The sequence below is a fragment of the Solanum stenotomum genome, chromosome 8, assembly GCF_019186545.1.
Source record: "Solanum stenotomum isolate F172 chromosome 8, ASM1918654v1, whole genome shotgun sequence".
Taxonomy (NCBI): Eukaryota; Viridiplantae; Streptophyta; class Magnoliopsida; order Solanales; family Solanaceae; genus Solanum; species Solanum stenotomum.
In genome coordinates this window covers 8,308,450-8,326,484 of record NC_064289.1, presented here as the reverse complement: position 1 = coordinate 8,326,484, position 18,035 = coordinate 8,308,450, and the positions used below count along the sequence as shown (strand labels likewise).

The window sequence follows — 18,035 nt, the reverse complement described above, 5'->3', positions numbered from 1 at the left end:
GATATATTGATGAAAGAGATTAAAATTTTAGAAAAGTCTTACCATATATTTTCCTATTATTTATATTAAGACTCCTTAATATTTAAAATACATTTTTCTTCTTATCATATATTTTAGTACTCCATAATTATAGTTCATTAGTTCTCCTAAATTCTAATACCTCTTAGGAGTATCATATATTTCAATTATTATTTTTTTACCAAATGTATTTTAGAAGTTATTAATCATTAATTTTGCTAATACTTGTTATCATATATTTTCCTCTTACTATCCTAGTTGTGATCATTATCTGATATATTATTATTATTATTAGTATTAGTATAAGTATAGGAATCCATTATTTCTGCAACTATAAAATATGGCCCTTAAGTCTTAAAATTTTCACGATTCTCCTACAAACAAAATCCCTCAAAATAAATAATCTCAAGAATTGATAATTAGATATGGCAGGACGTTGTTGTCTAATTATTCAAAATTGTCTTAAAATTTTCACAATCGTCTTGTTTTTGTTCGTTGAAATATTTGTAATCAGTTTCATGTGTTTGGTTTAATTTGATTTTTATGTAGTAATTTATTTTTGTTATGTGGGAATTACAATTAGTTTCTTTTTCTTGCAAGTTAGAATATTTGAGCTTCTCTTGACTACAACTATACACCTCCTTCAATATATAACTAAATATGGCACAAATTTGTCCTTAGTTTTGATGGAGTGATACGAATGGGTCTTAATAAATTATATCATCCTAATTTTTCGGGTATCGGTTCAGGTTTGATAAATTTTTTATTTTTTTTTTACTTTTAAAATATCACCTCAAAATATATTATTACTAAAATATATATTTTTTGCAAATATATTCTTATAGAAACACTTTCATTCTTCACCAAGAAGTCAAGAATGTAAAACTTTGTTGCCATATTGTTTGATCTTAGAGTGCTTGCATAGGTTTTGTCGTATTGTTTGACTTAGTATCAATTATAATGTCTTTTAATTTCAAACCTAATTAATTAAATGTTAATTAAAGAGTAAAGATTGAAAGCATTAGAGGTCTAGGACCTAGATTATATTTATATTTGAATAACTATTATAAAATATATTTATATATTAAATTTAACATATTGATAATATATAAAAAATATTTACATACCGGAATGTACTAGGTTCAATGGGTTGCAAACTGGATAGTGCACAACTTGGTTTTGGAATATATGTCACTAAAAGTTGTAGAGCTGGTCGTCTTTCATATCAAGTCGTTACATCGTGCTATAATCGGAGGGAAACCTCCTTTAGTAAGAATGGGAAGAGGAAATAGAAATCCTACGAGTTGGATTGCTTGCGTGTCCAGGGAACAAATCCTATTTGAAATGGATGGTGTGAATTTGTCAAATGCTGGACAAGCCGCTCCCTGTAACATATTCCAGAGTCTGTTTGACTGGCTCAGATAACTCCGATGGGAGAAGAGGTTCTTTACTTGGCGCTCTAGATTTCTTCTAAGCATAATGTTCAAATACTACGATCCGCAGATGTTAATGTTAATATAATTACTGACTTTTGGACATCAACCCTGCCAATAAGGCTAGTTTGTGCACTAATAGTACTAGGCAGGAACAATGGTCACAAGCACAATATTCATGAATTTTATAAAGATTGTTGCAACCTATGAATCATATAACAAATAAAGTTGCAGAAAAATTGAAGAAACATTCTTAGTAGAAGATTGAAGTTTTACCAGCTTAGCTCTTATTGGGAAAGATTGCGACTGTACAGCGGAAACTCAAAAAGGAATATAGTTTTGTACCATGAAGGAAGCATTCCATATAATCCAGGGGGCAGCAGAATAAGAGGGCTGAAACAATTCATTTCAAAAGTCATTGTTACCATCTAATTTAATCTACAATCAGAGAAAGATTATGAACTGACCTTGTTGTGTCCTTATATATTATATATTCAGCCACATTTCCGTATTTCTTGTCTGCTGATTCCTGTTATAAGTACACTTAAATGGTATAACGTCATATATACTCGAATCGGCAACTAAGAGATAGAAGCAACAAGTCAGTGATATCACCTCAAGCAATGGAATGCCACTAACGAAAAGCAGCAACAACGTTAAGAAAACTGGTCCAAGCACAACAAGCCATTCAGCACCCTCCAGCACAGGCGTTGATGCCACAAATATTCCCCACCATAGAAAGATCTGAAGATAATATAGGGATCAAAACCTTCAATGTGATAATGTAGTGCTTGTGTATGCACTGATCCTCGGCATAGAAGCAAATGACTTGTATATCCAACATATTTAGTCCAGAGGATATCAAATTCAGAAATACGAATTGAAAGTATAACCTCGCCAAAATAGTTTGGATGCCGTGAATACTTCCAAAGTCCAACATTGCACCACTTTCCTCTGTTCTCTGGGGAGTTTTTGAATGTTAACTTTTGTTGGTCAGCTGTGATCTCAACTAAAATTCCGATAGACCACATAATCCAACCAATGATGTCTACCGTCTGAAGAGATGGCTGGTGGTCACTTGCATTAACAACTGTTACTGGTAAACTCACAGTCCACACCCAGATTGCCTGTAATACAAATTAAAAGCCCGCGATCATATGCAAGATAATGTGGTATATATAATGGTTTGGAAAAGGAAAATGAACCTGAAATAGCCAAAATATTGCCAGTTTCCCCAGATTATCACGCTTATCATCAAAACGTCTATCCTCGCCCCATTGTAATATCCTGAATAGAACAAATAAGTAAAATCTTAGAGGCTGTAACAAGGATCTGATATGAAAAGGGCAATAGTCCTTTTCTCAAAATAACATATGCCATATAGTAGATAGGTGTTTTTACCTCATTAATAGAAATAGCCCCAGTCGAAGGCCCCATATCACGACAAACACAGACAAAACCACCTGAAAGAATAGACTTCAAATTTTTGATCCGCCTCTTTAACTCAGCTATAAACTTATGGGCACGTTTTATTATGTAATTAAGCTCATTCTTGATCCAACAACATGTGCAGCAAAACTTATAAAACTGACTTCTTTAGAAAGTGAAGCATGGAAGTGCTAGTTGAAGGCAAAATTCCCATGTGACAAACAGTAAGTAGTGGCAAAGTCCTTTATGAAATTACTTAACACACACCAAAAGTAACTTGAACCAATAAATTCAACATTGTTAAATCAGAACTGAGGAAAAAACTTACCTGTCGAAAATTCCATGAACCCTTTAGTATCAAAGTTAATAATGCAAGCACAATGAAATTTGTACCTCCTGTATCCAGATGAAAAAAATGACACACAGTAGTATTAGTAAATGTATTACTAAGTTACTAGTAAAAGTCAAAGATCAGGGTTCATGATTTGGCTGCTTTTAGGAGTACCATTTTTGAACCGCGAATATAACATAAATGGTTATGTAAAGGCTTTAATACATAACCAACCACTTAAACTCATCTATATATTCCATTTATACGCAAGTGACCATGTTCCTAATGAAGTGCTTCAACTAGACATTTTTTGTTCAAATTTTGATATTTGCTCATTCGTCTATTAGATAGTTAAGTTGACCACATAAAATATGTCATTTCTTTTACATATACACATTTACCTAGAGGTAAAACTCCATACATTTTCTACTTCAGATTGATGTGTACAATTAAGAAATACTAGTAACATATTTTATAAAGTGTCTAATTGTAACATTTCATTAGAAGTTGAGGTGTTCTAGTGTCTAAATGAGATTTTCTCCGGGATTGACTATGTACTAAGCCTATGATGGGGAATCCTTAACTCGGTAAGGGGCGGTGCTAGCTTATAATTTATGGGTTCACGTCGTAGATATGTATTAAGAAATTTATTAAATATGTATAAATGTTAATTGTGAATTCAGATATACAAAGTTTTGACAAGAAGTGAAGGTAAATAAGGGTAAGTTGTTACCTGCGAAGTCTGTGACTTTATCAAATTTGAGGAGTGCTGTGATTATAAAAAAGATTAATTGGTAAACCACCTGCAACAATTATTTTTTGTTTGTGAATTGTAAGAAAGAAATAACAAAAGATAGCTAAAAAAAGAGAGCTAATTTTACTTACTGTAACAATGGCGGTTAGGCCCAAGAAATGGGAGTCGATAACTGTCCCCATTCGCACAAAAATTCCTTTCTCTGTTACTCTATTTTTTAGTAGTATACTATATTTGACCATGTTCTGAATATGTACTACGTCACCACTAGTATTGTCCTCTGATTTTTGTGTGGTGTAGGATTTTGTCGTCGAATGTTTTAACCTTTTGACTGACATTTTTTATTCCTTTCTTGTTTATAGTATATCAATTTTGATTCTTCCTTCAAAGTTCAAATCACACTACGGGACGGCTATTTAGTAAAAAGTTTTTGGATAATTGTCTCATGGGCAACGCCGAGTTTAACTGAATTCAGTACTTTCATTGTGGAGTATAATTTTGTGTAACAATCCATGAAAGTATATATGAACTCATGACTATAAAAATAGAATGAGCTCAACGCGAAGACACTTAGGGATCGTTTGGTACAAAAATTAATAACGCAAGAATTAGTAATGCAAGGATTAGTAATACAGAGTTTATTTTATATCAAGTATTTGGTTCATTTTTTTCAACCTCATCTTGTGTTTGGATTAAAACTATATAAAAAGCTTCTTTCCAATTATATCATTGAATTATTATGTAATTGGGTCAAGGTAGATAATTGTCAAACAATATTTTTTTATAACATTCTAACTAGCTATGAGAAGAACAATTTTGTTGTGATATTTGCTTTTTTTTCACTTGAATTATTTGATAAATAATTGTCATCTTAATAAATTAATCACTCACAGAATCATTTTTCAATTTAAAAAAGATAAACCATCTACTTTGAAAAATCGAAAAAACGGTCAACAATGGTAAAACTAAATAAATCATCTACATTTACACATGAAAATGGCGAGTGGTAGTTATAATGTGTATGTAATTTTTTAAATTGTTCAAAATACAAATAATTAGAAAATCACACAAATAAAAAAATATATATATATATATGTGTGTGTGTGTGCGCGCGCACGCGCATATAATCACAAACGTCATACACAAACAAACAACTCTCACTAAATAATTTGTAAGCTAATTTATTTAAATAAATTTACTAGTGCAAATATAAATCATAAACTCAAGAAAATAAACAAAATAAATTAAAATGATTTGAGGGATATTTTTGTCTTTACATAGATTTATCCCATGGTATTATATCGTATGTGTTACTAATACCTCCAAATGGAAGGTATTAGTAATACATTCTATAATACCATATAGGAGGTATTACTAATCCATGGATTAGTTATACGTAGGCACAAATTTCTACCAAACATTATACTAAATAATACCTTACATAATACATGAGCTATTTCTTCTAATGCGGCCTACCAAACGACCCCTTAAAATTGAATTCATAAAGTTTAGATCTTCAAAATATAGTCTAATGTTTGTTCGTCTCAAGAGCTATATTTGCACATGTTTCAATAATAGGTACAAAATATAAATGTTGACCTAAAACATAAATAAAAGAGCTTGAGCGTCTTTTAAGCAATTCTTTCTATTTTTTGATTACAAAAGAGAGTAACAATAGAATACACAAGGGAAGGGCAGATACACAATTTTTGAGAATTGGGGAAACACTGCTAAAAATACTAAAAGGATGAAACAAAAGAATCACAATTTGGCTTAAATATGAAGTATTATGTGATTGTCAGGTTCTTTGATGTCTTCCTTCAGTTTCTTGAGCTCAAATTTGGACCTGTTTAATCCAACGAAAAATAAGTCTATTTACGTTCTTCAGTACTAACCCTGCTCCGCGGATGGATCTTCTATGATTCGCGATGGCTGACCTCTGGCAACTGGTGGTTTTGGTGCATGTGAACTAGTAATAGGCTTTTGTAGTGGTTTCAGAGCAGACATTATCTCAGCAAATGAAGGCCGTAACTTTGGATCTCTGCATGTACAAAAAAACACAATCAGGTCAGCTAAATGAACCGTTCTGTTGTATTGTAACCAGCAGGAGGCCTGACCAAAATTTAGTAGTGAAGAACGAAAGATAATGAAGAATCTACAAGTCGTCTATGTTGCTTGGACCCTCCAAAAATGCATAACTTTTGAGGATCCAACACACCTCGACAGTATTTTTGAATAGTCTGAGCAAACATAAAGTAAGTGACTTCAAGACTGCAACACCACAGAAACTCACGTTTGCCAGCATTTCCTGATAATGTCTGCAATAGCTGGATCCATGTAATCTGGTATGTCAAGACGTCGGTGCTGAAACCCCACAGCACCAACGACTTGCATTGGATTCATTCCTCCCCATGGTTGCTGTAAAGTACAAAGCTCCCATAGTATAACACCGAAGCTATATACATCACATCTGCAGGGGACAATTGATAATCCCACATCATCAATCATACATATACCAAAAGCCACTGAATGAATCTATTTGTGAAACTGTCACCCTATATTAAAAGTTCTAATTTTTGGCAGTCTATAATCACTCTAGTGCATCATTATTCAACATTTTTCAGTTGGGTAATATGGTTATCGGACATACTTTTCATTTGAAGGTTCATTTCTCAGCACTTCTGGGGCCATCCACTCTGCCTGAGAAACAAAATGACTCGGGGAATTATGAGATCGGATGTGGAAAACCACTAAATATAGCAAGCATAGAAAACAACCAAATGTTTCACACTTCAAAGTATGATGGAACACTTAAAAGATCCTTAAACAAGCATAAAAAGTAAAAAAGTGCCCAATTTGCACTATATAACCAAAATTTTATGCCTTGCGTGTACACTTAACTCAAAAAGAAAAAACATCACATGCTACACCTCCACATATCTAATGGAAATTGGTGTTACTACTAATATATAGAAAAGAAATATCAACCATCAATAGATGTCAAACTATATTAGCAAGACAAACAGATCTAAGAATGTACTAAGGAGCATGTTTATTGACAATCATACAGAAAAAGCATTAGACTTCAACCGTCCTGCTTACCGTTCCAGCAGTCGACCTAGAAGAAAGAAATGTGCTGTGCTTCATTCTTGACAGTCCAAAATCACATACCTAGAGTCAGAAAAATCAAAACATATCACATGGATTCATAAGTGAAAAGCAAGCAGCAAACTCCCTAGAGTTAAGAGTTAAAGGAAGTTCACCTTCACAACCCAGTTCTTATCTACAAGGAGATTTGGAGACTTCAAATCTCGATGAACTATCATGGGAGTGCAGTTGTGTAGATAGTTCATCCCTCGAGCCTGTTAGTTCAGTACAGCACATTCACCAGAAAGTCACAAACTAAAACAAAAGGCCTGAACAAATGGAGAAATTATAAATGAAAAAGTCGAGCATACAGCATCAAGAGCCATCCTCAACCTCCTGCGCTCATCTAGCTGATTGTTGGGTCGATGGATTAATCTGTACAAACTACCTCTGCAAATCAAAAAAAATATTTTGAATTCAAGTAATCATTACCAAGTTTTAGTTCAGATTTCCAAGTTAACATACAACGGCCACTTCAAATTAACTGATGACCATAAAAGTGAAGTATATTTTATATTATCCATAAATTTCTGCCCATAGCTTTTAACATACCTATGAAGAAACTCAGTAACAATTGAAAGATGTGGAGAACGAGTAACAGCTCCCATGAATAGAACAACATTTGGATGTCTGAGCCTTTTCATGATCCGCACCTTGCAAACCACAGATGAATATAGAGAATACAAATCAAATTGTAATCCAGAAGTTAGGCTAAGCAACACATCAGAAGATGAAGCACTGTGATGCTATCATCACAACTAGGGGAAACTGGATTGTAGTGTCAGAAACTGATTAAAATGGATTATGCAAGCAATATCTTCTGCTACAGCCTTCAGAAAGCAAATCTCATGAAAACTTTCACGGGCATTGTTAATAATGCAGCAGAACTGATAAAATAAATAACTATAACACCATGATATATAGTAAAAAGTGGTAATTTCTGGCTGAATCATCTCGTCTAAAAAATTATTTAAACCCAAATTACCTCAGGAACCAAAATGTTACCAGCTTCGGTAATAATGCAGCAGAACAGTTAAAAATGAACACATGTTGTGCTATATAATATGCATTGATAATTCGTTACCACTGTGTTACAGCAAGAAAACCCCATAGGAGATTATTATAATGATCAGGAAAAGCAGAACTACAAACCAACAGGTTTAATGATATGTCTTGATTTCACTAAATACCTATGTATCATCAGGTACGAGTTAGGAAAAAAGTGACAAGTTATTTATTTTTCTGATAACTTGAAATTTTGATAAATTTGATGAAAACAATAACTTCATTCAAGATTTTTCCATCAGTTTTTAAAATTTGTTCAAGAGTAAGATCTCTGAGGAGATGATAATAGTTACAGAGATTGTAATATTTAAGAACACTGATAGTGGCCTATGTATGTCAAGACGGGTAATACCTCACTTCTGAACTCCTCAAGGGATTCACCAGTTATATCTTGATCCAGGAACTTCTTTACAGCAACTTCCTGAAAATAAGAAGGCTTAATATATTTGTCTTAACTCAAGTTGAAGAAAATAAGGAATTCTTAAGTGCAATTTATGTGTTCGCATTTATAGTTGATGACAGTAAGTAATGAATGAATATGACAAGCTATGGTAAAATATTACGTGTATGCAACAAATGTTTTGACCCAGAACCAGACATGTTCAGCAAATAACTCGGCAGTTAAATTAGCAGAGACATCATCACATCAGATTTGAAGCACAGAAATTCAAGCCAACCATCAAGTGTAAACACTTAACAGTGTCTAGAATGTAATGGAAAAGTGGTTAACAAAGGAGTTTTCAAAAGAGGCATGAGACTCCCCAAAATTTATGAAAAAGAAGAGGGAAAACAAGCAGATGATACAGATTGTATATTCACTTCAACAAGTTTATGACAGATTTTTATGAGAAAATAACAGATTTTGACAAATATGCATTATATAGATTAAACCAAGATATCAAAGTATGCCTACAAAAAACTCATTCTTATTTTCCATATATAAACATACACAACCCAGTGTAATCCCACAAGTAGGGTCTGAGGAGGGTAGTGTATATGCAAACCATACCCCTACCTTGGAAGGTGGAGACATTGTTATCGATAGACCCTTGGCTCAAGGAAAAGCAGTTCGAAAAAAGAAAATAACGGGAGTGAAGAAGCCATGGCAATAAATAGACTCATTCTTCTTTTTCATTTTAGCAAATTATGAGAAATAATCACATACATTACTAAGAGCCTGTTTGGATTGGCTTAAAAGTTGGTCAAACCTACTTTTAAGTCAGTTTTTGACTTCTGAAAGTGTTTGACAAATATAACAATAACTTAAAATAAGTTAGAAAGTGTTTGGCAAGTTCAAAAATGACTTATAATAAGTTTAAAATGACTTAAAATAAGTCAGAAACCAAAAGTAGGTCTCCCCTACTTTTTATTTTTTGACTTCAAAAGTCATTTTAGTTTGACTTTTTATTTTTGACTTAAAAGTTACTTTTTTTAAGTCAAACCAAACGGGCTCAGTTGCAAAAAGAACAAGGAATCTTCTCATTATTAAGTTCTTAAAGATTTGATCTACAACTCAAATCAATTAGATTTAAGTTCTAATCGATCTAGTTATTTAGATCGATAAAAAGAAAGCTTGGCCTTTTAATGCAGGAAGGAAAAAGATGTCACTTAAAACTTCTTTAAGCAAACCCCAAGATACATAAGAAGAAACCTAACTGACACAAGGATAATGAACTTACAGTTCCATGCCACTCTCCACGATAGACCTCTCCATAAGATCCTAGAACATAGAAATTATGAGAAGTGTCAGATTACAGAGTCTAAATCACCTACTTTAAAGAACCTTCAGGTCTGTAACACAATGCAGGTCATACCAAGTCCGATACGCTCACCCAAGGCAATATCCTCCCACGGAATCTCACAATCTGCTACATCATCAAGTATCACATCTGATTTAGCACTATCATTACTGGTTGACTTATCTGACATCCTTTCACCCTCTGAATTTGCTCCTGCTGCCTCATGCTCTTGATGACCACTTCTCTGTTGCTCATAAACAGCAGTATCTGCATCTCCATCAACTCTTTCACAGTCTATATGATTAAGAAAGACAGCAGATTAACTGGACAATGGCACGTATCTCCAAGCTTTCATTTTGTTACCAAGAAGGAACAACAAATTCGTTAACAAGTTGGACATACCTCCTTGTGCCTCATATTGCTTACTGACTGCTGCAGTTGTTGCTACCACTGCTGCAGCTGTGGCTGTGGCAGCAGCTGCTACGGGGAGGTCCCCGTGAGGGTTAGTCTTGGCTGCAACAACTACCATCGAAGAGGCAACAGCAGCTGCGGCGGCGGCAGCAGCAGCAGCAACAGGAACTGTTTTCATATGTTTTGGTGGAGCTACTTCAGACTGTCTAGAAACTTGCTGTTCACCAACTTCTCTCACATCTGGCTGAGGTTCCAATGATCCACGTGCATTGCCCTTAGAGTATGGACTGTGAGAAGGCAGAGGGGGTAAGAAGCGGGCTCGATTCTTATCAGATTGACCCCTGACTTTTTGGAACTCATCTCTTTCCTCTAGCCTGGATTTTCCCTCTATATGAGATGCGTCTAGTTGTTCTGGATAGATCTCAGCGAACAGGTTTGGTGGTGCAATAACTCCACTCTCAAGTAAAACAGTGTGCAGTTTTTGAGCTAGCTGTGGATTTTCTTTGGCAGCGTCAATCATGTATTGCGAAGCATCCTTTACTTTCATCTTGTGTGCAGCTGGGGAGCTAACACCTTCTGTCCAGGAAGGAGATCTTGCATGTGTAAAAGCAGATCTTGCATGCCCAGCTCTAGAAGATGTTTCCTGTCCTTGCTCCTTAGGACTGGGAGCCTTTGTAAAATCATGGAAGGTATTATAAAATTCTTTCTCCGCTTTTACCTGCAGTTCTGAATTACCAGAAGAGGGAGATTCATTTCCTGCACTAGTGCTTTCCGCAAACCTGGATCTCTTGTCTGCCGTTCCATAGTCTGAATGATCTCCCAATGAAGAAGCAATCCCTCTACTATAGGAACCTGGATGAGAATCAACATCTTTGGAGGATGGACTGATGGAGAGAATAGATTCTTCATAGTCTCCATGTACTCCAGATGTGTCAGATGGAATAAGTGCTCCGGGTGCTGCCATCAAATCGACAATATACTCCCTGCAAATGTATCATCTAATTAGTGAATAGAATAAGATAATTCCAGCAGAAGAAATTATTCCAGCAAAAATTTATCCCAAACAATGTATCAACAAATCTCTGCAGCATACAAACAACAGCAGCAATTTAAGACCGTAAAATGCTGTAAATTGTGAAGGAAATTAGAAAAATCAATTCATAGTCCAAATTAATTACTATACATATTTTCTTGAAATGTTTTATCAGCTCAACAAAACAAACTTTTCAAGAATTTAATCTAGAAATTTGAACAGTATGCTTGTCATTGTTGTCAAAGACATGCTTGAGGGGTGCTTAAGCCCTTAAGTGAGACGCAGGGCAAGCTGCACAGAATGCCTGGCAGGTGATCGTCTAGTGAAAGCATTAAGGTATGCGCCATAAACCAGCCAACCAACAGCTTTTTCAAAGTTTATGTTAGTTTATGAGCCTCAGAGGCCTGGTGCAAAACAGTATATGTAGCTTGCGAGAAAATATATTAATTATTAAGGAAACTTTACAAATGAGCACTTTAGCAATTATGAATAGGAACTCAGAACTCTCGAATTATCAATAAGAAAACTAGTCACTAGTGAGAAACTTAAAAAGGTCTCTTGCATTTGATCAGGAACTTAAGATTGATATTTACTTTGATTGACATGTTTTTCACTTCATTGCACGTCCTTTTCAAGTTTCCTACTAATATTGTTGGTGTTTGTGTTTATAGTTTTTCTTTTCAATTATGTAAATCTTTCTTCTTCAGTCTGCGCCTTTTCTCGTTAAGCAATGTGTGATGTGCCTTAAGTAGCTCCTACCTTGGCCCTTTGTTACTACATTTCATGTTTGCTAAGGCCGATGCTTGCTCTGACTAAGCCACAAGGTGTATTTGTGCAATGCAAACCAACCAAGGAAGAATATCCAAGAAAAGTGAAAATTCTGACCAAGTTTCAATATGTATACCCCACCTGAGAGAACATAAAAGAAAAAGATTGCATCTATAGCATCAAGGAAAGAAGGTAAAGTGAATAGCAGCAACCTTCCATCGATTTTTACATAGTTCATTGCAACATCATCTGAACCTGTATACTGCTTTCCTTTTACTAATCGACAAGGAATCCCCACACTATCAGCTAAAACCTAAATAATTTTCAGAAGCAAAAAAAAATTTTTAAAATGTGATGTTATAATCAAAGCATAGCAAATGAAAGGGTAAGGCTAACCATTAGCAAGTACCTAAAATAAAAATAATAGTGATGATTAGCAGATTGACAAAGAAAAGCGCCATTGAAATGACTAATGCATCAAACCAAATAAAAACTATGGACAAGTAATATCGTGAAGACAGAATTGATTGCTATCTACGAAAAGGATCAAAGAGAACAATAAGGTACAATCACAGAAGCAATGGATGCAGAAAACTGACAAGTAGTTGGAAAGATCAAGAACTAGGGGACAAATACTGGAGTTGATTCAGATTAGAACTGAACCATGCCTATGCTAACGTTCTGCTTAAATGAGTTTATTTTTCTATATGACATTTGCCATCCACAGAACCAATCATCCTTCACGACGAGTAGAATTCCCTTCTTTAAATAGTCATATACATTCCGAGTCTTAGCCAACTAGACAAGTAAATTAGGCTTTAGAAGTGAGATTAGGATATTCAGGTATCTCAGGTATTTTCATTGTCAATAAGCAAGGGATATTACTTTATGAGAAAACTAAAAGATATCACAAACTAATTATAATCAAATACTGCTATAGATTTAAGAGTCCAAAATGCTTACTACCTTGAATAACAATGCACGATGACGAGCCAATCCAATGGTCAAAGAACCAAGAGGCAAAACCATACTCCCTAGAGTTGCCTTCAGATTATAACTAATACTTCTCCATGCAAGCAACATGCTCTCCGGATCCACAACTGGGCCCCCCATGTGGTCAGAAACAAGCACAGCAAGCTTATGTACCAAACTGCTGGCTGAAAAATCCATGAGTTTTGACCTCTCCTCAACAGCAATCTCTAGAGCTCTCTGTTCAAGTTTCAACAACTTGGAGTCCGCAGCTTTACTGACAAGGATGGCTTCCCAACTAATATGATCTGATACTTCCATTCTTTGCAGATCAATCAGGGAGGGCATTTTCGAGGAATTGGACTCCATGAGGACACCATACAGATCATAAAATCCATCCAGGATCTTGTCATCATAGCTTAGAGCATTGTAATTCTGTGAAGCATTGATAAATCTATAATATGAGATATGTCATGTGTTAGAAAGGAATAAGGACTAGGAAAGGGAAATTTTTGCACAAACAGAAACTAATCTGACGAAACAATAGAGCAACTTATACACCACAAAATCAATCCCTCCATATTTTAGATAATGTAGCTGTCTAATATACCTTCTTGCTGATTGTTTAAGACGGATAAGCTATTGGAACCACTTAAACACCAGACAGGAATATGGAAAAGTAGAAACCAGAAAATATGTGCATTGCTATGAGCCAATGCCTATGATATCTAGACGGCAAAATATATATCGTCTTTGGCAGTGTTTCCTACCCGCAATTTCAAGCTTATCATTACAAAATTTCTAGTCCAATAATGTCAGTAGGGTTGAACTTGGTATCTCTCTCTCCTCAACTATATCAATCAAGTCTTATACTCATTGATCACTTAATTCCTCAGTCAAGCTAAACTTTGTTTTCTCTCACTACCTTCACTACAGCATTTTGAATTCTCATATTTCCAGTGACTTATCAGTGTTACCAATAGGCAATAGGTTCTCATTTATACCATGTCCCAGGACCTTATGATATGAGTAATTGTATTGGTGTTCCTTCCATGAGAAAACAGTACGCCTCCTAAATGACACAATTCGAATTTCCTTTTTACTTCTTTCAATATCTCTTTTTGTGACAACAATGGTGCCGGGCCAGCTTTTGCTTAGCTGGATTATTCCACCGGGTACTTCTACCTCCCACCAGCACAAGTACCGGGTAATTTAACCTAACAACGGTTAGGTAGATTCAAAGAAATCACCTAGTGTTTTTAGTCTTTGTAGGGAATTGAATCCTGATCAAGTAAAGTTTCACACTCCAGTCAGCTTGAGGCCATCCCCAGACTTAAAAGATGAAAGCCGATAATCTAAGTGCTTAATTCAGCATAAGGATTAATGAATCTACTAACCAATACCTTTGAGGAATGACAAATACAATCAACAGCAAGGCACAATTACCATTACCATTATAATACAATTCTCGAATTCTATAGTCTGAATTTGATAAAGAACTAAATCAGTAGATGCCTGTTCAGCAGTGGTCAACCAAATCCTTAAAAAAAAAAAAGATACAAACTTCAAAATGCATACGCGACTATCTCAGCAAGGTAAGTCAGAACATAAGGGATTAAATGACATGGCCATTTCCTTTTCTTCTTTTTTTGTGAAATAAAATCCATATACAATATATTTACCTAAAAGATAACAGATTTGCTTAGCATGCCTTTAGGTGCCTAGAGCAAAGTAAGCCAAGAGTTGTAATATGAATAAAACCAAATAGACAGAGACGAACATACCCAATACCGATATGCTACAACTTCTGCAGGAGCATTCTCTGGGGCAGAAGAGCCTAAACTGATTTGCTTAACAGCCTCAATTTGAACTGCCTCAGGGTCTTCCTTCGCGCTCAACTCTAGAGCTAACTGAATTTGATACTCCTCCTCTACACCAGGATCCCTCGAGCTGCTAGACTCCGAATCACGCTGTACAGCATCTAAAACAGCATCAGTGCCACCAATACTCACAGAGTCAGAATGTTCCATTCTATTCCCTCTATTCCCATTTGAGGAAGACGGAGGACTAGGACTATGCCTATTTGTAACTGAATTTAACCATCCTGAAATTGCTGAAAAAGGTTTATTATCAGACCCATGATAGCTTCTAGAGCTTGAATGCTTTTCAGGTGATGAAACATCACTTAATTTCTTGCTCCTTGAGGAGGATGTTGATCCTTCTGAATCCTCCGATTGATTGGACCCAATATGAAGTTTTTTAAGAAAATTCTTCATTGTTGTATTCACTGAACCACAATAATTAGCAGTAGTACTAAAGAAACATAAAAGCTGACCATAAACTTCTCTATAAATAAATGAACTCCAAAAGCAGCTCACTGGTGGTGGTTACCCAAGTCAGAGACCACCTATCTCATTACTTTTTCATTCCTCAACACTCTCCATTGTCCCACTACAATCATGAATCACAGTTACAAATCACTTACCTTAAGACCTGTAATAACAAGAACTACAAAGTTTAAGCTCGTTTTAACCAAATCAAATCCAAGAACCAAACTTTACTTCGTTTCTTAAGAGACCCCAGTTACCACTTCCCTCCTGAGCAGCAAAAAGACTCAATCTTGAAAACAAATTCAAGAATTCAGCCTAAAAACACTCTGCACACACAAAACCAAAAAAGATTGTTCCTTTATCCCTTAAACAACTAGAGCAAACCAAGAAAAGGGTATCAAAATACAAATGAAGATGTAGAAAATGGACAAAAAGAAGAAAGACTAATTGTACAGTTGAAATAAATGTGTCAATTAAAGTGAAAAAGGGGCTCAGTGGTCAGTTTTGGAAAGAGTGGGGGTGAGGGCAAAAACAACAAGTGGGAGTGGGGAAAGTAGGACCTCAATAATCAAGAATGACCCACTTTGTTATTCTGAGGTACCAGTATCACTACACCAACCAATATTCCCAGGAATTTCATGGTCATAGAAAAACAAAGAAAAAGGGTACCATGAGGAGTATTTTGCTGGGAAAGGAAATTGAAAAAATAATACAGTAAACAACTTGGCTGCTTTGGATCTCTCTATTTTACACACAAAACTCAATGGTGAATGACTATTGGTCTGATTTTAGCTCCCGACAGAGTACTAGAAGTGGCAATAAGTGGTTAATTGCTGTAAGCCTGTAAAACTACATATATAGTAGAATATTTGAAAAAGAAACTAACTTTTCTTTGTACTATACTGCCCGCTCCGTTTCATCTTACTTGACTCTATAGTTACTAAAAATGAGATTTTCTTTTTTTATTACAGTAGTCGAATTTAGAATTAGATTAGTTTAATAAAGTACACTTTTAATAAGTTATGTTAAAATAACATGGATCAAGTAATATAAAACGAAGGAAGTGGTAAGACACTCTTATTATGTTACTACAAATGAATGGGCAAAATTGGAAATCTCTTTTTAGGGATAGTGCAGCTGTGCAAGAACACTTTTTGTTAGTATAATTATTCCAGCTAGATAATCATAGTGGTAAGAGATTACAAATGACCTTGTTGATCATCTTTCATGTTTCCCTAAATTAGTTGTGTAAAGTGGAAATTTATATATAGGATAGGATAGGTACATTTAACATGTGATTTGTTATATTGAAACTAAACGGTTAGTTTATTTGATTTTATAATAATTTAAATGTCTATATGCATGTAAAAGTGAAAGGACATAACTATTTGTTAAAGCTAAATTACAAGGGCAGATTCATATTGTATACATCAAAAAATTTTGAACTCTACCAGCTGAATTCTATTTCAATTAGGGTTTTCGGAGGTTACTCTACCCTAAACTCCAGCTCATGTCTCTATACTAAGGGTTATATATTCTCTTTAAGAGACATCTTGTAAATTCCATAAATTCTTGAAATATTCATAAAGAGATCAAAATGTGGTCTTCAATGTTTGAGAAATACGCTACTAGCTAACAACCCCTTCAAGAAATATGCTACTAGCTAATAACCCTCGAATAATCAAAGGAGTAACAAAATCGTACTTGCACTACTTATTAATAAAATATTCTTATTTCTTCATATTTTATTTATAATTATAATTTATTTTCTGACGGTTTAAAAAAAACTAATTCTCCTTTATGTTCCTAATCCTATGTTGTCTATTTCTTCTCATAATTTAATTTCTTGAAACTTGAAAGGATATAAATGACAAGTAAGAAACTTAGGCAAGACAATATGAAAGTGACATGCATCTTAATTAATTTACCACAAATGAAGATGTTATATTTATTTATTTATTTATTTGTATTGTAAGATGAGCTGGAATAGTGAAAGCAGTATGTGTGGTTTGTAAATGCCCAAAAATTAAAGAAACAAAACCTAATTCTGCAAATATATTATTTTTTCTGTGGTATATATATATATGTGGTTGTGTGGAGGTTTCTTCCTATTGTTCACTTGCTACTTTGAGCAGACTTTCCCTAAAATGTTACGAGGCTGAATAAAATTGTCCTTTTATTTATCCAAAACTTAGGATATGAGGAAAAAGGTGCCTCATCTAGATAACAATTCCTCCTATAATCCTACTTGTATGAATCTTTAGTCCTAAGAACCATTATTTTATTATCGAACCAGAGTGACAAAACATGTTCTAGAGCACAAATTTCTCAATGATTTGTGATTAAAAAAACTTTATTTTTCTAATATTATTTCAATTCACCAAACTATATCTTTGATGTGTGATTTTTTTATTTCTCACGCACAATATTTGATACTTGTATTGAAATCCGACTAAACAACACATATGCATACGATCAAAACTTTTTATTATCGTTGAAAAAAATGATAAATAAGTCTCTCTCTGAAAATGAAATTAAAGGTATGATTTATCATATATTCTTGTCTTTTCTTTTTATATTCGTGCCGAAAAATCTTAATATACATCAAA

At 34.4% G+C, this 18,035-nt stretch overlaps 2 protein-coding genes across 4 annotated transcripts; both read right to left on the bottom strand.

The window, feature by feature from the left end:
• Positions 1 to 1,614: 1,614 nt before the first annotated feature.
• LOC125872840 (uncharacterized) lies at positions 1,615 to 4,164 on the bottom strand. The gene is made up of 9 exons (XM_049553639.1): positions 4,096 to 4,164; positions 3,944 to 4,013; positions 3,208 to 3,275; positions 2,853 to 2,914; positions 2,657 to 2,738; positions 2,345 to 2,578; positions 2,067 to 2,195; positions 1,919 to 1,980; positions 1,615 to 1,844 (listed from the first exon to the last, which is right to left on the bottom strand). The coding sequence occupies exons 1-9, from the start codon at positions 4,144 to 4,146 to the stop codon at positions 1,739 to 1,741; spliced, it is 864 nt and encodes a 287-aa protein (XP_049409596.1). The 5' UTR covers positions 4,147 to 4,164; the 3' UTR covers positions 1,615 to 1,738.
• A 1,337-nt stretch (positions 4,165 to 5,501) lies between these two features.
• LOC125872521 (probable serine/threonine-protein kinase SIS8) lies at positions 5,502 to 15,449 on the bottom strand. 3 transcript variants are annotated; one of them, XM_049553253.1, is made up of 14 exons: positions 14,881 to 15,449; positions 13,094 to 13,531; positions 12,340 to 12,440; positions 10,318 to 11,309; positions 9,991 to 10,209; positions 9,856 to 9,896; positions 8,529 to 8,597; positions 7,664 to 7,764; positions 7,423 to 7,501; positions 7,228 to 7,326; positions 7,067 to 7,135; positions 6,615 to 6,664; positions 6,258 to 6,434; positions 5,502 to 6,005 (listed from the first exon to the last, which is right to left on the bottom strand). In XM_049553253.1, exons 1-14 carry the CDS (start codon positions 15,370 to 15,372, stop codon positions 5,855 to 5,857), a joined length of 3,078 nt encoding a protein of 1,025 aa, XP_049409210.1. In that variant the 5' UTR covers positions 15,373 to 15,449; the 3' UTR covers positions 5,502 to 5,854. The 3 variants fall into 3 exon arrangements, with proteins under 3 accessions (XP_049409210.1, XP_049409211.1, XP_049409212.1); XM_049553254.1 differs by having other exon boundaries at positions 9,991 to 10,182; XM_049553255.1 differs by having other exon boundaries at positions 13,094 to 13,550; positions 14,881 to 15,079.
• Positions 15,450 to 18,035: the final 2,586 nt, after the last annotated feature.